At 42.5% G+C, this 22092-nt stretch overlaps 1 protein-coding gene across 1 annotated transcript in view; it reads right to left on the bottom strand.

The window, feature by feature from the left end:
* LOC137384384 (dynein axonemal heavy chain 17-like) overlaps positions 1 to 22092 on the bottom strand; it is a 1056876-nt gene that overhangs the window by 672707 nt on the left and 362077 nt on the right. Inside the window, exons 27-31 of the mRNA XM_068058353.1 lie at positions 18715 to 18837; positions 17589 to 17936; positions 7250 to 7341; positions 5566 to 5692; positions 3386 to 3538 (exon numbers count right to left, since the gene is read on the bottom strand). Coding sequence (XP_067914454.1) covers positions 3386 to 3538; positions 5566 to 5692; positions 7250 to 7341; positions 17589 to 17936; positions 18715 to 18837 — 843 coding nt within the window. The remainder of the gene's footprint in view (positions 1 to 3385; positions 3539 to 5565; positions 5693 to 7249; positions 7342 to 17588; positions 17937 to 18714; positions 18838 to 22092) is intronic.

Genomic DNA, 22092 nt, shown 5'->3' with positions numbered 1-22092 from the left:
GTCGGCACAGACTCGGTGGGCCGAAGGGCCTGTTTCAGTGCTGTATCTCTAAACTAAACTAAACTGTCTCTCCAGCCATACATTCATCTTTTTTATTCTCCTATTTCTATATTCACTGCAGTGTGATACTGGGAGTAATCCAGAGGTTGCTACCTTTGAAGTCCTGCCTGTTAGTTTCTTTTCTATCTCCCTAAAATCTGCCTGCAAGACCTCACCCCTCTTTCTACCAATGTTGTTGGTACCGATATGAACTACGACCACTAGCAGTTCACTCCACCTGCTCAGAACTCTCTGCAGCCAGTTAGGAACATCCTTGACCCTGGCACCAGGGAGGCAACATACCATCCATGATTCATGTCTGTGGCCACAGAAAGGCCTGTGTGTTCCCCTAACTATAGAATTTCCTATCACTACTGCTTTTCCAATCTTCTTCCTGCCCCGCTGCACAGCTGAGCCAGTTGTGGTGCCATGGACTTGGCTCTGGCTGCACTCCCCAGAGGAACCATCACTCTCACCACTATTCAGAACTGAATACTGGTTAGAGAGCGAGATGCACTCAGGGGTCTTCTGCACTACCTGCCTGTTCCTCTTTGACTGTCTGGCAGTCACCTATTCCCTCTCTGCCTGCATTCAGAAACGTGCTACCGTGAAACTCTCAGCCTCATGGATGTACCGCAGTGATGACAGCTGCTGCTAAAGCTCTGAAGCCTGGAGCTTGAGTTGCTCCAGCTGATGACACTTCCTGCACATACGGTTGCCCAGAACACAAGAAGGACCCTGAAGCTCCCATATGGAACAGGATGTGCACTCCACAGGTCCGAGATGTCCTGCCATGTCTCTATTTATTAGATTAACAAACTTAACAGAAATAATCTTAAGACTTAAATAAATGAACACTCACCAATCAACTGCTTCCCTTGTGCTGATGTCAGTTTATTTTATAAGGAGTTAACTTAAATGCTTTTATTTAACTCTTATTATATCAATACTCAGACTTTAATTTACTGAAAAATTCAGAACCCTTTCGTGTTACTATCCCTCGTTATTTAATTTTACCTTTATCCCCTAGATCTGATTTTAATGTTATGATAAATTATCAAAATGACTTTAGATTTTTATACTACTTAATTGATCTAGACTTACTTTATTAATGTAAATTAAATTAAAAGCTTATGTGACTTTTTGTCCTGTGATGTCAATTCGCCTTTTTTCTTTGTCTGGTTCAGACTCACAGTCCAATCACAGTGCTAGTCCTTTTCCAGCCACTCCTTTTGTACTGCTCCTCTCTCAGCCCTCTTTTTTTGTGATCTGCCTCTCCTCTTGTGCTACTCCTATCCGCGGACTCTCTTTAGGTGCTGCTCCATTCCCAACCTCTGCTTTTGTGCTGATCCTCTTCCGGCCTTTGTTTTTGTGCTGATCCTCTTCCGGCCTCTGTTTTTGTGCTGATCCTCTCCCGGCCTCTTCTTTTGTGCTGCTCCACTCCCGGCCTCTCTTTATGTGCTGCTCTTATCCCGGGGCCAGTCTTTTTGTGCTGCTCCTCTCCCGCGTCTCTCTTTATGTGCTGCTCCTCTTCCAGCCTCTCCTTTTGTGATATTGATTTGAAGGCAATAATGAATCTAGAAACAGGATATAATCTAGGTCCACAGTACATTTGATCCAATTTTACATTGAATAAATATGAGAAAGAACTATTGAAACTGGTTAAATAAAAATAGAAAGTGCTGGAAATACACAGGAGGTCTAGCAGCATCTGTGGAGAGAGAAACAGTTAACGTTTCAGGTCAACGACCTTTTATCAGAACTGAAACTAATTAACTGAGTTTAAATAATGGAACACGACAATAGTTTAGCAATAAAAAATTATATACCATAGACAATATGATAGTAAAGTAGCTGATCATAACTGATGACATGACAACTGTCATATCTTGATAACCTTTCCACCCCATCTGAGATACTTCAGCTTCTGTATTATGGAGTTTTTAGCTCCTCATAACCTTGATAGTACTTTCACTAGCTCTAATATTTTGATAACGTGTCCAAAGTAAGATTGTTACAACCACAGCAGTGTGGTTGACTCTTAAAATGCCCTCTGAAATGGCCTAGCCAGTTCATGGGCAATTAGGGCTGGGCAATAAATGCTGGCCTAGCATGTGACACCCACATCGCACAAACGAATTAAAAAAAAATGTACCTCCACAAATCATTTCTATTATTTTCAAAATGTTCCTTATTTTAGGTGTTAACTAATCAGTGAATTTAATGAACAAAAGATAAGTAAGTAAAAATACCACTGTAATATATCATTTATTTTGGTGGGTCACAGGAATACAGGTACATGGTGCTGAGAAAGAGGAAATACAGTTTAAATTATAACATTGCATGGCCTATAAATGTATACCCAGTGATGTCTTAAGTCTTTTTAACACAAACCCCTAAGTGGCTCTGTCGTCATGGCAAAACCATACCCTGGAAGATTGCTCAGGTCCTCCTATTATCAAGTGATCATAACAAGCGAATTGTAAGGATGGCATATTGTATTCTGTACACTCTTGGGGGAGTATACAGAAAGAGCTTGAGAAAGCCATGGTCACATTCCTGGTACAGATTGCTGCAATGGCAGAAATGCAAAATACATCATATAGAATACTCCATTATTTGCATCTCATTAGTATACATTCGTCTGTATTTGGGCATACTTATTATTCGCTCAATGTCACATAGCAGATAATCGTGGAAGTGATTTCAAAAGGTTGTGAACAAATGGAGTAGTTTCCCAGCTGCAGTTACACAAGGGAGCAGAGAAAAAATTGCCCTTGTATGTCTTGCTGTTTTTTAAGAAGATTGTCACACCCATGTATACAAATCAGACTAGTGGCAGCCCTGTGAAAGTGGAGGTAATTTAGGGTTTGGGCAAGGGAGAGCTTGGCAACTTGATGACAGCCAGCTAGGCAAAGTGCTTCTTTCACTGCTTCATGTTGTTTCCCCTTCAAGCTCGTCACTTAGTAACATATTGGTAGTTCTGCCCAGCAACAGTAAGGCATTCTTTGTATATTTTGTGCAGGCCAGGCACCATGGTAAAAATTCTTCTTAATTTCTTTGATGACCTTCAAGGAAATGTACCTGTGATCAAAGAGCACTAAACTGGGCAATCTCATGAGCTCCCACGTTACATTATCGAGCAGGCAGTGACTAGCTCAGATACATTCACCTTGGAAAATCAAAGAGTCAAAACAAAGAACATCTGGTTAACTGCATAACAGAAGTTGAGGCAGAACAATTGAAGGTGGTTTAGAATGACATTACCAGTTCAAATGTGTGCTATACACATGCTTTCACATTAATGAAGTGATCATAACATTGTCGTAAACTTATTAACACTCACCTGACCAGTGCAATCACACGGTTTATCAAATGGCACATATTCGTTTTCTTTACTGTACATGCCAAGACCCACTTTCATTGGATTGTTATCTGCATCCATTTGGAACTTCAATTTAGCCATATTATCAAATAATTTTGACAAATGATGACTCACCTAGAATATAAAGGAATATTAATCACTACAATAATTATATTTTCTCAAGAAATGTCTTTCATACATACTTAGGTCAGGATTGCATAGATATCATGCTCAGAAATGGCTCTGTTAATATTGCATGACTTCTTGAAGTACCCAGTGACTATATTGTCCCCAATATTCCTTCACCTTGACCTCTGCCTGGGGCTGGACAGGCACATTGCACCCAAAATGTGCTGCACCTATCCTAACCTTATCATGCTTGAATTTGCTGTCAGGCAATTAGAATAGCCCGATTGCACTCGCAATGTATTCTACCCCCAGGAGGCCTTGCACCTGGAAATGGTGGCCTGTGGTTGCTAATATGGCTGTTGACCTGGAGGTCTTCTGGCTGCCACTGCCCGAGAACTTTGCGTTCCTCCAATTCTGCCCTTTTTTGCATTCTCGATTTCCTTCATCCCACCAATGGCCTTCAGTTGTCTCGGTCATAAACTCTGGATTTCCCTTCCTAAATCTCCACCCTGCTCTCCTCCTTTAAAGCAATCCTTAAAACCTTTCTTGACCAAGCTTCTGGTCATCTGACCTAACATTTCCTTGAGTCAATGTCAAATTTTGTTTGATAATTTTCCTGTGAAGCATCTTGGGATGGTTTACAAAATTAAAAGTGCTAACAAATATGAGTTGCTATTGTTAATTGTATGATTCCCATATGATTCCATATCACTTCCTCAGGGAAATGTCCTAAGCCCAATCATTTTCAGCTGTTTCATCATTGACCTTCCCTCCATCATAAGAAGTGGGGATTTTTGCTGATGAATTCACAGTATTCACTTTTATTTACAATCCTCAAATAATGAAGCAGTCCATGCCCAATATGGACAACATTCAGGCTTGAGAAGATAAGTGGCAAATAACATTTGCATCACACTAATGCCAGGCAAAAAACCACCTTCAACAAAAAAAGAGTCTAACCAGAATTCTCCAACAACAATATCCTGGATGTCACCACTGAGCAGAAACTTAACTGGACCAGCCACAAAAATACTGTGGCTACAAAAGCAGGTCAAAGGTTGGGTATTCTGTGGCAAGTGATTCACCTGACTCTCCAAAGACTGTCCACCATATACCAAGCACAAGTCAGGTGTCTGATAGAACGCTCCCCAATTGCCTGGATGAGTGCAGTTCCAAAAACATTCAAGAAGCTGACCACCACGCAGGGTAAAGCAATCCACTTGATTGGCACCCCATCCAACATATTAAGTATTCACTCCCTCCACCACCGGTGCACCTTGACTGCAATGTGCACCATCTACAAGATGCATTGCAGTAACTCACCAAGGCTTCTGCGACACCTCCCAATCCTGTGATCTCTACCACTTAGAAGAACTAGGACGGCCAGTGTATGGGAACACCAGCACCTGCAAGTTCTTCTTCAAATCACACACCACCTTGACTTGGAAATATACTGTCGTCCCTTCACTGCTGCTGGGTCAAAATCCCAGAACGCCCTTAGTAACAGCATTGTGGATATACCTACACTACAAGGACTGCAGCGGTTCAATAAGATAGTTCATCGCTACCTTCTCAAGTTCAAATAGAGATGGACCATAAATACTGATCTTGCCAGAGGTACCTACATCCCATGAATGGATAAAAAAGTGCCTATCTCACTGTAAAGGGCTAAGGCACATAGTGGAATCAATACTTTTCAAAACATGTGAAATGGGATAGAAAGGTATTACAGTAATTTCAAGATTGGTGGAATTCAGAGAATACTTTGGGCAAGAACACCGGATAAGGTATAAGTACAATCCTGCCCTAATGCAGCATTGATTGATCACTTGCAGCTGGAGTTCATTAATGTGTTTTACCCTGAAGTTGGAATGGTATTGGAGATATACAATTAGCAACAGTCTAATTTTGCAAAGAAAATGTTATTAGTTTTCTGCCACAGGTTATATAACCTAGTATGCTATATATATATAATTATGATCCCATAAATACTATTCATTATAATGCTGAAAATACAGATCTAAGTGCCTCACCTCTAAAGGGTTGTTACCATTAGATAATATGTCTAGCAAGTCTGCAGAAGATATAAAGTAGAATCTAGGAAAGGCAAGTCTTTTTGTCTCAAGATATTCAGCCAAGGCTTTTTCACATAGAGTTAAACTAAATAGAAATCACAGAAAATAAAAGGATTATATAAAAATCAAAACTCAGAATTGTTACTTGAATCTAGAGCACAGAAACAGGCCACTGGCGCTACTCTTCTCCATCAGCATTTATACTCCATGTGAGCCGCTTCCAACCCTTCTTCATCTAATCCTATCAGCATACCCTTCTGCTCCTTTCTCCCTCATGTGCTTATCTAGCTTACCCTTAATGCAACTGTGTAATTTGCCTCAACTACTCCTTGTGGTAGCAAGTAATTCATTCTTACCACTCTTCAGGTAAAGTTTCTCTGGAATTTCTAATTGGATTTATTAGTGACTATATACCTATAACCTCTAAACATTTTCACCACTTTTACCCTATCAAATGAAGACTTGAGAAGGTTCCTGCTGAGAAAGAAATGTGTGGAAATGCAAGGTGTGTTGGTCAGAGGAGTGCTGTACAGAATGCCAGCGAGGTCAGAGAGTGATCGATGCCACCTGAAAGTGGTATGACACTCACCTTTTTGGACCTAATAAGGTCATTAAAACTTTTCTAACATGTAATCCAGATATTGGGCACCACACTTCTGCTGCCTAGCGCCTCTGTTACTTCTTGCCATGCCTACTTCATTTGGGTGGCTGGCCTTTTCTTCCTGTCCAAGGAAGAGGACTTCTCTTCAGTCCTCGCTGCCACCAGTATGATCTCCAGGGAAGGGTCAGGGAACTGGGTGTCAGCCTTCCCATGTCCTCCTTCCGTCTTCTTCCCTTCAGATTGCTTCAGAAGCAAGCTTTCCTGCATCAATTTTGATGCCTGCCATCAACACATCTGCACTCTAGCCAGGTAAGCTGAAATTGGGATGCTAGTGTTGTGGCTGAGTTAAAGAGCATTGGCAAAGCCCACTTCAATTACCAGTGGGTTCCTAATCTGCTACCGGCCTCCCTGCTGCATTTAAGTCTATTCCATTAAGATGTCATTCATTCTATCTTGCAATATTTAACTGCCAATTCTTTTCTTTATGTAGCCATGTTGAATTATCCCAATTACATCTGTCACCCCATTACAAAGTATTGCCTTCAGTTCCTCTGCTTTGTTTTAGATGCTGTGCAAATTACTGTACAAGCAATTTGTTTTTATTAATTGTTCTCCCCACTTTATTAAGTCATTTTATATTTATGGTCTAAAACTGTTTTGTTTCCTGACCATTTATGTTACCCTTATTCCGTACCTTGGTCTGACCTTTACTCTCATCTTATATTTCTTTTATCTTTGGACTTACATTATTTTCACCAGATCCCTTCCACCACCTGCTCCCCTGCCATCCTGTATTACTTGTCCCAGTACTGGTGCCAGTGTCCCATGAAATGGAGCCCCTCCTTCCCACACCAGTCTTACAACCACGCATTTACCTTCCAGACATACTTATCCCTCTGCCAATTAATATCTTGAATTAATGTACTGAAGCAATAATAGTATTAAATACATTATATTCTCACTTGTTTGGTAATAATAAATAGTAATAGAAAATAAGTTTCCATTGACACAAACATAAAAATACATTAAGAAGCTACTAACCGTCCCTGTATTTCTTCCAGACAGTCATACAAACCAGGTTTATTTGTTGCTACAACTACATTTGGAGTCTTTATTGCATCTGCCATGAGTTCCTGCAGAGTATAAAATGGTAGATTAGCCACCTCATAGTGTTTTCTTCATTCTTCAGATGGATGTGTTCTCCATATACCAGTAGCAGTAACTTCACATTATGAATGCAGAAAATGGCCATGATGCTAATTTAATTAATCCTGATCTGACTTTGTAATGTCATCCATTTAATTATCCCATTCTTGACTAATATACATAGGATTCCTCCCCAGGGGAAACAAAGCAAAAATGTTAATAAGATGCACAAATGGCAATAATGATCAAGTATTTACTAATACCCAATTCCTAAAATGGCAGAATAAATACCTTTTAATTAATGCATATTATGAGCTGGATTTTGTGGAGGAGACGGGGCTCCCGGTGCCGGGCCGAAAAGGTGGGGTGGGAGCCCCGCCTCAGACTTTTTGTGCCTCCTTCCAGGCGCAATCCACCATCCGGAGGCAAGGTTTCCAGCACTGGAATCTGTGTCCCTTTAAATACGGGGATTCTGCCTCCAAGAGCTGCTGGCCAATCACAGGGTTGGCAGCTCAGCAGTATCAGCATCGCCACCGGGAGCAGTGGCCACTGCTGGTACCGCAGAGACAGGTCCAGCACTGGAATCCTGGATCTCAGGTAGTTGAGGCAGGGTTGCCAGGGCCAGGCCGGAAGGTGCCAGTGAGGGTGGAGGGGGTGGTCGTAAAGTCCAGATGGAGAGGGGTCCTGGGAGGTGCATTGTTTCCCAGTCGGGGCTCTCCGTGTATCACAGATTGCCCATGGAGGAGGGACGCCCTACCAAAGCCTGCAGGGAGGGTGTCTCATTTTACAAGGCATCCTCCCTGCGTGGCGGAGGCCCCCCACCCCTGCCCCACTGCTGGTTAAATCCCAGCGGCAGGGGGAAGAGGCCCTTAAGTGGTTAGGCCAGTTAAGGACCTCAATTGTTTTCTGGGCTGGAAGGCCATCATTGGCCTATCCCACCCCCAGGAAAATCGCTTGGCGATGGGGCGGTGACATGCCCCATCGTTCCCACCCCCCGCCCCCACCCTGTGATTCTATGGACCACCCCACCCCCCCCTCAACCACACCCCCCCACCCCAGCCGACCTCCGAGGGGCCCATAAATGCAGCCCCATGTGGGGGATACTTCCATTTGAAGAACAAAAGCCTGAAAAAACAAACTTTGTAATGTTGACCTTTCAGCATCCACCACAAACAAGAACAATAACAACTGACATTTTTATAGCGTCTTTGACATTGAAACATGTCCGAAAGTGTTTCACATGGCCATAAACAGACAAAAATAGACACTGAGGCAAAAAGGTGATATCAAAGTTTAGTCAAACAGATGGGTTTGAATGAGAGGCTTAAGAAGGAGGTGGTGAACTGTTGGGATTTAGGGATTGAATTCCAGACCGTGGAGCCTAGATGCTGAAGACACAGTTGCCATTGGTAGGTGAAGCAAAGTGGTTATACAAGAGGCCAGAGCCAAAAGCAAGGAGAATTCAGCAGTCAGGGCTCTTGGGTCATGAAGAGATTTAAACACAAGGATGAGAACTTTTAACTGGAGGCAGTGGGTACCACAAAACAATGTACTGCAGCAATGACAAGAGTGTTGGGGACAAAGACTTGGACAGGATAGGATATGGGCGGCAGAGTGGGATAGGATATGGGTAGCAGAATTTTAGATGAGTTGAAGTTTATGGAGGGTGGAGATTTAATCCTGGAATTCCCTTCCTAACGGCACTGTTGGTGTACCTGCACCCCAAGGACTGCAGCAGTTCAAGAAGGCATCTCACCTTCTCAAGCACAATTAGGGATGGGCAATAAATGCTGGCCTAGCCAGCGATGCCCACATCCCATGAACGAATAAAGAAAAAGAATATGGTTGGTTTTGGCTAATATTATTCTGAAAGAAGGGAAGAAAACCCTGGAGTATTTAACTGCATCTGTTACAAGTTTCACCCTGCTAAATTAGAGCACTCTGCATGCATTCCATTAACCATTTCTATTTAGAAATCACAATCTCAAGAATGGGAATCGATGAGGTTGAAACAACTGTGTTGTCATATGAATCATAAATCCTCTCAATTTTAAAGATTAAAACACAATTGCCATTTACATTGTGAAGTCAATACTTCACTTCTGAAGTATGAGAAACAAGATGGAAAACAAACGTTACAGTAATTTTCTGAGAAGATTAAATTTAAAATATTTTGGAAACTTAGGACAAGGTCTCAGAACAATCCTATTCTCATGCAGATGAGGCTGGATTGATTGTACACAAATGCCAGTGTTTATTCACCCACATTGGAAGCTGAAAAATATTGTCACATAATATTGGAACCTCAGCCAGTTGGAAAACTTTCTAAAATCCAGAGAGAAATAGCTGAGTTCTGGTTGACATAGTACGGATCTCCTTAACAACCAGAGATATATGTGTGATTGAACAAAAGATAATGACACTGGTATTCAGGAATTAGAGACAAGCTAAATTAACACCAGTAATGGACAAAGTGCTTGAGAAAATGCACTAAGAAGCTAAAGACTACCTCGGCCACAAGGAAAAGTCAACATAGATTAAGAAGCAAAAGATTATGCCTCTCAAATCTACTGGAATTATTTGAGTAGGAAATTAAATAATTTGATAGAATCCAGCCAGTGGTTATAATTTACTTTGTTACAGGCTGGTGGTAAGGGGTGTGGGTGGTTCCCACTGTTCAGCTCCCAACTGACCACAATCATGTTTTGTTTAATGATGATGAGCTATCCCCTGAGCGTTTTACTTGCCAAATAAACAGACAGTGACAGATTTTCTTGTAGGTTTAAAACAGAAGATTAACTATTTATTGAACAATATTCATTCCCAGAAGACCTGCAGAGGTGCTGGAGAATGAAGGCCCAGAGGAAGAGCAGATCGCTGAAGAAGCACCATTACTTGATCTGACACTCGCAGTCACCAGCTCAGATATTGGCATTGCATGTATCTTAGATGGTAATATAGAGGCGGGATCGACACGTGGTGAGACACTGGGTACAAGTCAACTGCAGCCAGGCCAGGGGAAAGGATCACACATGCATCAGATCACCAGAGGGCAAGGTCATAGATGAGTTTGGTTGCAGAAGACTCAGATAAGGACTGAAATGCTTGGTGCACTGGCAGGTCTGCCAGAGAAGCTACTGCCCCAGTTGCCTTCTGCCTTCCTCCTCTAGCTCCTTCTCCTGAGGTGGATGCCAAAGGTCTGGTGGCAAGGACTGCATCCTTACGATAGCCAAGTTATGATGGATAAAGTAGACCACAATGAATCACGAGACATGCTCCTGCAAGTAGGAACAGGTGGGGATGTGGTAGGAATATGGAATTAGTGTAGGATTAGTATAAATGGGTGGTTGATGGTCGGCACAGACTCGGTGGGCCGAAGGGCCTGTTTCAGTGCTGTATCTCTAAACTAAACTAAACTAAAGTACTGCAGAACTACCGCCGAGCAGTCCAGCCAGCAGAACCATTGTTTGAGAATGGCAATAGTTTGCTCCATGATGTTCCTAGTGGCAGCATGGCTGTCATTGTAGGAGTGTTGTCCACGCATGGATAGGTTGCCGAGTGGAGTCATCAGCCACCTGTAGAGCAGCTAGACCTTGTTGCAAAACAGCCATCATTTCAAAGATGGGGGAAATGGCTGACTGGCGGAGGATGAAAGAATCATAACTGCTGCCAGGATAGCAAGAATTCACTAACAAGGAAGTCTGTACATGGCTGCACATTAAAGGCTGAATTTTATCAGCCCCCTAGGAACAGGCAGGGAGGCGGGGGAGGGGGGCCCAAAAAATAACGAGGGAAGGCAGGGAGTGGAGTGCCTGTCATCATCCCAATGCCATTGAATTTTGTCAGGGGCAGGGAAGGCTGAAGACGGTCTTCCCATCCAGAGGGCTATGGAGGCACTTAAGTGGCTATTAATTAGTCACTTAAGAACCTCTTCCTGCCGCCTCAGGTATTTTACCAGTGACTGGTGGCAGCCCCGCCTTGTGGGGAGACTGTCCAGTAGAACCAGGCAGCCCTGTGGGCTGGGGGGAGGGAGAGCCCCCTGCTTGGGCAATCTGTGGCCCACGGAGGGCCCCCAGTGGCAAAGGCCACCCCTGCAAGAACAACACCCCACCCTCAATAACCATCTCTCGCCAGCGCCTGCCTGATTGGCCCCAGTGAGCCCACCCAACTTACCTGCACTCACGGTCCCAGACCGAATGCAGTACCAGCAGCAACCACCGCTTCCAGCTGTTGGGACTGTGGAGCTGCCAGCTCTCTGATTGGCCAGCAGATCTAGCAGGTAGGATCCCTTAAGGATGGGCACCACAGCACTGGGCAGTTAATTGCATGAGCATCGTAAAATGCAGCCAAGGGTCTTCCAAACGGCCAATGAGGGGGTGGGGGGGTTCCCCTTGCCTTCCGGTCCAGCGTTGGGAACCCCGCCGCCTGCATAAAATTCAACCCCGTGCCTATTCAGGGAGTGGAACCTGTTGTGGTTGCAGTACATCCCACCCCCACCATTGAGATGTGACGCCCACAGAGCATACAATTGATGGCTCCCTGAACCATGGGGAAGACTGCTACCCAGGCAAAGCCACATGCCTGCTGCTCCTCCTTCTCTCTGCTGAGTGTACAGGGCCTGAGCGACCTCCCGGATACAGCAATGGTAGGCAAACTGAGAAATGTTGGGGATCTCGCCAGCTTCAGCCTAGAAGGATCCACTAACGTGGAAATTGAGGAACAGGTGAACATGATGGTCACCGGCCATGGTCCGGTTGAAGGAGGTGGTACAGGGCTATGATCACCTCCTCGGTTAATCCTAGCCACTGCAGACACTACTCGTGGCTGAGGTGGAAGTGGGAGCAGTGCTCGCGGAAGACCCCAGGGGGGTAAGGGCCCCTGTTGAGGGTCCTCTATCTTCGCTATCCGTGAACAGCTTCTTTCTGGAGCTTCTGCTCCAAGTCATGCCGCAGCCCAAGAGGAATTGCAACTATTGCGCCCCCCCCCCCATGACTGAAAGCAAGTTTTTTTACTTAGAGGCCTTCCAAAAACCCATACCATTCCTTCCAAAAGTCCACATCACTCTCTTTTGATTGAAAGAATTTCTAACAACTGCTCCAACAACACAGTACATAGTAGATGCACTAAGTCTGTAGAAGCAAAAGAAAGTGAAAAGCACCTCTCCTGAAAGCTGCATGATAAACTCTTTAGATAGCAAGAGTGGGGGAACCCTACTGAAGCTTGTAAGAATATGAACTATGTTCTGATTCATTTATCCATGCTTATGTATCAAGCGTATTTTGAAATCTTGCTGCCATATTTTTTATACACCATATTTTTATACATTAGTACTTTATACACTCTAGTTATATATTTATATACATTGTTATACATCCTAGTTGTTATACAAACTAGCTTCTAGTTTTGTGTTAGGTTTGAGATTATGTAACTTTTGTCATGGTTGAAAACATTACTTGGCTTTACTAATTTCATTTTTAAGACAATATGAAATATGCAGACCCTTTCCTGGAAACCATGTAATCCCCTCAGAGTAGGATTCCTGGAAATCATGTGGTCTCCTCAAACTACAATGATATGCAAGATTCCTGGAAATCACACGACCCTAATTCCTGGAAAACACGTGGTCTCTTAACTCGAGAGGATAAAGGGACTGTGTAATGGATAATGCTGCCCTAGGTGTCTGTCACTTTAAGAAACCAATGAGAAAGTGGTCACATGCACCTTTGACCAATCAAAAGAACTGGGGAGGGTCATCCGATTAGGGGTATAAACCTCCAAGAAAGGGTTAAAGACTAAAAGCCTTTGGCACACAGCTTTACTGAAGAAAGAAACAGAAGAAAGAAGTAAGAAGAGGCCAGAATTAGCGTCAATCTGTATCCAAATGCTGCAGAGAGTAATGATCGTGTATGACTTGTAAACTATCGCCTGGTTGTTAAGTATAATTTTGTTAATTAATCTTCTTAATTTTTTGCACCAAAACTACTGTCTGCAACTGTTTTGGCTTGTCCAAGAACCCAAATAAGGTTCAGAACCACCCAGAACATTTACAAGCTGAAAATGCAACATCCCACTCTGCTCTAAGCCACATGCAAGGTTGGTGCCGGACTCCTCTATGCTCCTTGATAGCAACTGCAAACTTTCTGGCAGGCCTGCCATGCATCAAACATTTCTGTGTGCGTACCCGTAAGACTTTTTCTTTTTTTATTCGCTCATGGGATGTGGGCGGCGCTGGCAAGTCCATCATTTATTCCCCATTTCTAATTGCCCTTGAGAAGGTGGTGATCAACTTGACTCTTGAGAGCTGGCACCTGCACTACTCTTTGCCCCTGCACTGGCTTCAAGTTATTCATGCCTGATGTCTCACCACATGCAGATCCTGCCTCTAAGCTATGTTCTAAAGTACATGCAGTGACAGTATCTGAGCTTGTGAGAATGTGAAAGTGAGTGATGGTGTTTCATGATCATCAGTCTCTTCTTCCCATTTAATTTCTTGCCCTGCCCCATTGCCTGGTCAGGTTGCAGTTCCTGGATATCTGAAAGGAGAAAGGCATTAGTGTCAAGTTTTGGTGAGTGGAGGGAAACAAAAGGTACATCCTTAAATCATCTGCCACATGTAAATCAAAACGGATTGTGGGATGAAGGGGACGTGGAATGTGAGAAGGAGTATTAGGTATGAGCATACGCATTGTCTTCAATGGTTTCATCCATGCCTGAAAATTCTATGGTAATTCCTTTAAATAGCACGAGTGGGGGTTTCCCTCGTGCAGCTCAGCACAGGATGCCCCACTCTGTGCAAAGACACATGCAAGGTTGGTGCTGCATCAGAGAACCTTGGTGCCCACTGTCCGCCATGCTGTGCCATTCTTGTGTCTTTCCCAGGTCAAATTCATTCTTAGAATGACTTCCAGAACCTGCTGCAGTAAACTGCACCTCCCTTCAAGCGAAGGGTTGGCTTTAAATAGTGCAGGCTAGCTTGAACTTGTGCTAGCCTCTCATGATTTTGCACCCCTACTCAGGCATGCAACCACTTAGCAGCACACTTAGCGCTGGCTACAAGCGGTAACCATTGAAATGAGGAGGCAGCATTAAGTGCACTGCTAAGTGCTAAGCATAAAGTTTGCATACTGCCTGCATCAGAAGCAATGGGTGCAGGTAAATTGTGCATTGCAATCTCCTCTCCTTTTTTGGGCTATATCCTATTTCACAACTCAAAGGTCTTAACTTTTATGCTTCTGGCTCCTTCAAGAACAAAACAGAAGAAATAGGAGCTGGAGTGCCTGCTCCACCATTCCATGAGATCTTCTACCTCAACTCCACCTTCCCACACTATCCTCATGTCCTTTAATCAGCTTAGTCCCCAAAAAACTATCAACCTCTGCCTTCAATATACTCAATGACTGAACATCCACAGCTCTCTGGGATAGAGAATTCCAAGGACTCACAACCCTTTGAGTGAAGAAATTTTTCCTCATCACAGTCCCAAATGGCCTATCCCTTATTCTGAGACTGTGATTCTGTGTGCATCCCCCATCCTTTTGCATCATCAATGGTGGCCATGCCTTCAGCTTTTAAAGCTCCCTACACTGGAATTCCCTCCCTAAGCCTCTCCACCTCTCAATTCAGTTCCTCATCTTAATATCCTTTGGCTCAACATCCATTTTTTCCTCACTCCTCTGAAGTGCTTTAAGATGTTTTTCTACATTAAAGTCAATATATAAATGCAACTTGTGATTGTTGCTGTATCTCTTGAACTGCCCACTTCAATAGTTTCTTTGATAACTTAACTCTTTTTCTTTGATTGAAAGGGCTTACTTTCTTACTCTAATTCTTATTTATTTTATTTATGTCTCTGTTATATGCATCTGTCAACACAGTAAAAATATGTTCCCTAATAAATTTTGGCAATAATGTTAAAAACGTCAATAACCCTCACTGCCTACAGGGGTGGTAGAAACGGAGACAATAAATGATTTCAAAAGGAAATTGAATAGGCACTCAAGGGAAATGAACTTGCAGGGCTACGGGTTTACAGCAGGTGAATGGGACTGACTAGATTGCTCTACAGAGAGCCAGCATCGACTCAATGGGCCAAATGGCCTCCTTTCATGCCATTATGACACTATGATTCTATACCCCAGCCAGTGGAAACATTTTCACAGCATCTACCTTGTCATGGCCCATAAGAAATTTATATGTTTCAATTAGATCACCGCTCATCCTTCTAAACTCCAGGGAACATAGGACTAGTCTACTCAAGCCCTTCACATAGGACAATCCCCTCATTCCAGGAACCAGTCTAGTGAACCCTTGCTGCACTCTCTCTAGGAGGTATATCCTTCTTTAGGTCAGTAAAAACCTTTTGGATAACTCTGGTTCCATAGAAACCTTTTTTCCTACTCTTTTTACAGGTCTAAGATATGTCCTCATTGGTAATGCACATTAGGAAAGTGACTGTTTTACTTTTGTTTCTGTCGATTCTTTTGATCAAATTTTACCCTGTTCTAACTTTCTCAACATTGGAGACCAGAATTCCATGGTGAATGTAACATGCAGTAGGAGACAAGCTACATAAGCAGCAACTATGGCTTTCAACAATGCTTAAAGCTCAGGACGGAGCTGGAAATTGGCACTATACTTCAGTGCATAGTATATCTGCATTTCTTTTGAAACCAATAGTTGCATGAAGCATGGAGTTTCTCCTTTGTTAATCGGAGAAAGGATAACTATTGACAGAATCAAAAAAATAAACTTAAAACAGCATCAATCACAATCCTTTCAATAATAAGAGACTATCAGTCAAAATTTGTAAGGCTCTTTAGATTAGATTAGATTAGAGATACAGCACTGAAACAGGCCCTTCGGCCCACCGAGTCTGTGCCGAACATCAACCACCCATTTATACTAATCCCATATTCCTACCAAACATCCCCACCTGTCCCTATATTTCCCTACCACCTACCTATACTAGTGACAATTTATAATGGCCAATTTACCTATCAACCAACAAGTCTTTTGGCTTGTGGGAGGAAACCGGAGCACCCGGAGAAAACCCACGCAGACACAGGGAGAACTTGCAAACTCCACACAGGCAGTACCCGGAATTGAACCCGGGTCCCTGGAGCTGTGAGGCTGCGGTGCTAACCACTGCGCCACTGTGCCGCCCTCTTCTAGTGGCAAAGGGCCTAGCTGTGGACAAGTGTGATTTGGGATTTCAGACGCAGTTGCTGAGCACAGCAGACAAAAATCTCAGATATAGGAAGGTCATTCTAAAGGAAGTGTTAATGTTCATTAAACCCATGCCTACCCACTTAGGCAAGCTTATTCCCTTTGCTCACTTTGCATTAATGGTTGCATTATTATTTCACTGGCCTGTCATGCTGAAACTAAACTCTTAATTCTAGATTAATGCTTCCAAAGTTTATTTGAAAACTGTTTTTTTGGACCATCCATTGAAACTTAACTGCATTTAGCTCCCTGCATTAAAAGTCACTAGCTTCCCTTCACTCCTTCCATCGCTGATGCTTTCCCCAACCTTTCACTTCAGCGTAGCCTTAGGGAAGAACTGATACTGGCGGGAGGAGGGTGGGGGGGGGTGTGTGTGTGTGTGTGGAAAGGGTAGGCATGTGCACAAACCGGCAGAGGATCACTGTATAAAGAAAAAAATAAGAAAGTGTTTTCACGTCCTTTTGTAGCATGGTGCAGTCTGCCCATTTTACTTCAAAATTGCAATCAGGGTCGTACAACTGTAAAATTTTGATTTGTATATATAAACAGCCTCAGGACCAAAATGAGCAGAAGTGCTATGCACCCATTTATAGGCCAGTCTGAAAATTGCATTCGGCAGGGCATGAGCACCTAAAGGAAGTTCTACCCCCACCATCAGCAATTCTCCTCTGCCAACCACCTGCTTTTCAAAGCTGGGTGGCAATTGAAAATCAACCCTAGGATTTGAGAGTTGCACAATGGGCTTCCCAATGGAAATCACACTTAATATGACTTATAGCTAAAGGAATAGGAGCGGCAAGAGGCTGTAAGAGCGGCCAGATTAATTAGTCAGCACCAGATAAAGCATTTGGTAACTAAAACGGATATGCAGTCATTCTCAACATTATTTATAGAATTGAAATTTAAAAAACTGTGATTGCAATTTTTTAGAATATTAACTGTTTAGAATATTGACCGTTCTAAACAAAGGATGACTATTTTTATATTTTTAAACCATGATATTACATACTTTAAAGTCAACATCAATGGCCTCAAAACGCTTGGTATCCTCAGGCAGCTGGGTACGGATGTCTTCAGAACCTATAAAAATGCTCTCAAGGTGAACCCAAGTCCTCTGTACCTCAAACCAGATGGAAATGACAGAGTCTGCAGTGAACAATTTTTTCTGCCAGCTGGAGACCTGTTTGAGGAAATATGCAATATACTTAGAAGATATCAGGTTCTGCAACTGAACTTGATTGTCCTCCAATGTCTCGACTAGTTCATCACTTCCTTTCAGTAACATAATTCCTGTTCTACTGTGAGGTTCATGTTCAAATTCCATAATACTCCAAATGTTATCCAGCTGACCCAACACCTGTAGAATACAGAATTCAACATTTGTTTGACAATTTAATCAACTGATTCTTTTTATTTTTACTTTTGATGTTCAATTTTACTTCAAATATACACAGATAGTAACTTCAGTAGGCACAGACCAAGTAGTGGCCTGGTAATAAAAGAGGCTAAAGGTATCCTGGTTTCCTTCCTCATTTTCTATTTGTTCCCATGGTGGGCTTGCACCAGGACCCTCTGCAGACCAGAAGGGATCCTGGGAGCACTCCAAAGATAGATGGATACTGTTATATAGCAGCCTCCAGAGTATTCAAATACAGGAAAAATACTGACCTGCCTTGACCACAGAGTCCTGCAAAATAGGTGTGGAATTTTGTTGCAACAGTTCTTGGGGGCTGTCCACAGCATTGAGTAGCTTTTCAGTTGCTAGTAAAGTGGCAATTAATTTTTTTTTACTGCTTTCTCTAGGTCCCCTCTGCTGGCCTTTCAACATTAGGGCCCGGAAAATGAATCATACCCAGATCAAACAATTAAGGCAAATCTACCTTTACGCAATATTTAAATTATAAGGTTAGATTTTATAAATCTGCATTCCCGGTGCAAAACTTTGCATGGCAGTGTGCATTTCAAGAATTCGCTGGCAGAGGCTATCAAGTCCTGTTGGATTTTCTGTTTCTTAAGAGTACAAATTTCTAAAATCTATCCTTCACTGTTTGACTAGTATGCTGATGAAATTTGAAAGTCATATGTATTCAGGTTTGTCTCATTGCTCTTTCTCAAATAGCTAATGAATCCAATACCTTCTCCATTCCAGACTCTTTCACAGATTTATCTACAATATTGCGTACTTCATCTTCAAAGTTATGCAATTGCAGACTCAATAAATCTGCAAGAGTTGTTTCTTCTGACATCACAAAATTGACCTGTAAAAACAACGAAAGAAAATGAACAACCATTTCTTATTTCCTCTACACTTATTAAGGCCAATTTTCTCTCCCTTTTAAAAATCAATTTCCTCTCTATTCCCTAAATCATTGACTCCATTGAAATACTCTTCCAGCTTCAGGTACCCTCTGGTACCTCACTCAAATGGCCATTCTTCACATCTAAGCGTGGACTGTGACTTTCAGCAGACTACCGAGTCGTGGGAAACACAACAGCTGATCCTAATCCTATCCTTCAAATGCACTTCTTCCAGCAGGGTCACTAAATATAAAACAGGAGTGGGAACCTAGGAGGATTTTACTCTCCTTAGCCTGGGGCACTGAGGATTTATTACCACAGTTGCTTATCGATACATTAGCTGCGATTATCGAACAGTATAGCTTGAGAATTGAACTGATTGGACCTCCTGATCTATATGGTTTAGCTACATACTGGCTTCAAAATTGCTGGGTCTAGTCAGGGCATAATTCAAATTAATATGTTGAGTGTAGGAAGGATTACAGGCTACTCATTCAGATCTTGATCAATGAAGATGTCAGAAGGAGTTCCCGGGTTTTCCCAGGGAATTCTTCACTTTATACTGTTGAAAGGCCTCAGTTGGAATCCAATTGAGGCCTTCCAAAGGCCTCATATATTTACTAGAGTAAAGTAATCTATCCCAAATGGGAATGATTACCTTCTGTAGTTATATTCAGCCTGGTTCTCACTTGTATTATCGACCTGACATCTATCATGTGCCCCCTTTTACTGCTTCATCTTACTCTCTATCTCTTTCACCATCGAGGTTCCCTACCTTTTCCTCTCGTAGGAAAGTACCTCCACTGTACCTGAACCATCTCCTCTTTAAAGGCAACCCATTGTTCCTTTACAGATTTGCCTGCCAATCTTTGATTCCAATTTACCTGTGGTAGATAGGTTTTCATTGCACAGAAATTGGCCCTTCTACAATTAAATATTTTTTCTCTAGATTTCCTCTCGTCCCTTTTGCTGGGCGACATATAGAAAGTTCAGAAGGGAAGTGAAAAAGGAAATAAGAGAGGCAAACAGAGTATGAGAAAAGACTGGCAGCCAACATAAAAGGGAATCCTAAAGCCTTCTATATAAACAGTAAAAAGATAGTAAGTGGAGGGGGTGGGCTGATTAGGGACCATAAAAAAGATGATCTATGCATGGAGACAGAGGGCACGCCTGAGGTACTAAATAGGAACTTTGCATCTGCTTTACCAAGGAAGGAGATGCTGCCAAAGCCATTCTGAAAGAGGAGGTCATTGAGATAAAAACAAGAAATACTGGAAATACTCAGCAGGTCTGGCAGCATCTGTGGAGAGAGAAGCAGAGTTAACGTTTCAGGTCAGTGACCCTTCATCAGGACGGTCATTGAGATACTGGATGGGTTAAAAATTGATAAAGAGGAATTATTAGAAAGGATGGCTGTACTTAAGATTGATAACTCATCGGGACCAAATGGAATGCACCCAAGGATGCGGAGGGAAGTAAGGGTAGAAACTGCGGAGGTAGTGGCCATAATCCTCCGATCCTCCTTGGATACAGGGATGGAAGAATTAAAAATGTTACACCCTTGTTCAAAAAAGAGTGTAAGGATAAACCCAGCAACTAAAGGCCAGTTAGTTTAATGTCGGTGGGTGGTGGTGGGGGGTGGGGGGGAGGTGGTGGGGGGGAAGTTTTTAGAAACAATAATCCGGGACAAAGTTAACTGTCACTTGGACAAGTTTGGATTAATTAAGGAAAATGAGCATGAGTTTGTTAAAGGAAAATCATGTTTAACTAACTTGCTTGAGTTTTTTGATGAGGTAACCGAAAAGGTTGATGAGGGTAATGCAGTTGATTTGTTTTATATGGATTTCCAAAAGGCATCTGATAAAGTGCCAAATAAGAGACTTGCCAGCAAAGGTGAAGCCCATGAAATAACAGGGACAGTGCCAGCATGGATACGAAGTTGGCTCAGTGACAGGAAGCAAGAGTAGTGGTGAAGGGTTATTCTTCACATTTGAGGACGGTATATCGTGGGGTTCCCCATAATACGAGGACCTCTGCTTTTCTTGATATAAATTAATGACCTAGATTTGGGTATACAGAGCACAATTTCAAAATTTGAAGATGACACAAAACTTGGAAGCATTGTGAATTGTGAGGAAGATATTGATAGACTTCAAGAGGACATAGACAAGCTGATGAAATGGGCGGATTTGTGGCAGATGAAATTTAATGCAGAGAAATGTGAAGTGTTACGTTTTGGTAGGAAGAAAAGGGACAGGCAATGCAAAATAAAGGACACAATTCTAAAGGGGCTTCAGGGAACAGAGGAACCTGGGGATATATGTGCACAAATCATTGCAGGTGGCAGGGCAGGTTGAGAAAGTGGTTAAGAAGGCGACTGGATCCTGGGCTTTATAAACAGACATAAAGTACAAAAGCAAGGAAATTTTGCTGAACCATTATAAAACACTGGTTTGGCCTGAACTGAAGCAGTGTGTCCAATTCTGCCATATTTTACGGAGGATATGAAGGCTTTAGAGAGGGTGTATAAAAATTTACGGGAATGGTTCTAGGCATGAGGTACTACAATTATGTAGACAGACAGTGTAGATAGAAAGAAACTGTTCCCATTGACGGAAGGGACGAGAACCAGAGGACACCCATTTAAGGTGATTGGCAAAGGAACCAACAGAAAAACTTATTTTTTTACACAGCAAGCATTTAAGATCTGGGGTGCATGACCTGAGAATGTGATGGAGGCAGATACAATTGGGGCTTTCAAAAGAGAGTTGGATAACCCACTTGAAGAGGAAAAAAATTGCAGGGGAGTAGGACAAGCTGGGTTGCTCTTGCAGAGAGTCAGCATAACATGATGGGCTGAATGGCCTCCATCTGTGCTGTAACTTTTGTATGATTCTAAAGCTTGTTGTTATTCTAGCTAATAGAAATAAATTAAACACTGCAATTAACTCTCTTTTCAAATTATGCTTTCCTTTCACACAAGCCATTATTCAGTGCTTGTTTTAATCCTTTCTGTGACATGCTCTAAACATAACAACTGTAAGTAGACTAATTTTGAATCATCTTAGTCCTTTAATTGTATTGTAACCTTGCAATACACCCTAGGCACTTTAACAGAAAATTCTAGTAACACTGAGCAAGTCAGGCAGTGCCTGTTAGGAAAGAATTTTTTTTATAATTTCAGGTATAACGCATGGCATTAACATTTTTCTTTT

This window comes from Heterodontus francisci, chromosome 26, assembly GCF_036365525.1.
Source record: "Heterodontus francisci isolate sHetFra1 chromosome 26, sHetFra1.hap1, whole genome shotgun sequence".
Classification (NCBI taxonomy): domain Eukaryota; kingdom Metazoa; phylum Chordata; class Chondrichthyes; order Heterodontiformes; family Heterodontidae; genus Heterodontus; species Heterodontus francisci.
The sequence above is the reverse complement of the archived record's forward strand: the minus strand, read 5'-3'. Positions and strand labels throughout refer to the sequence as shown.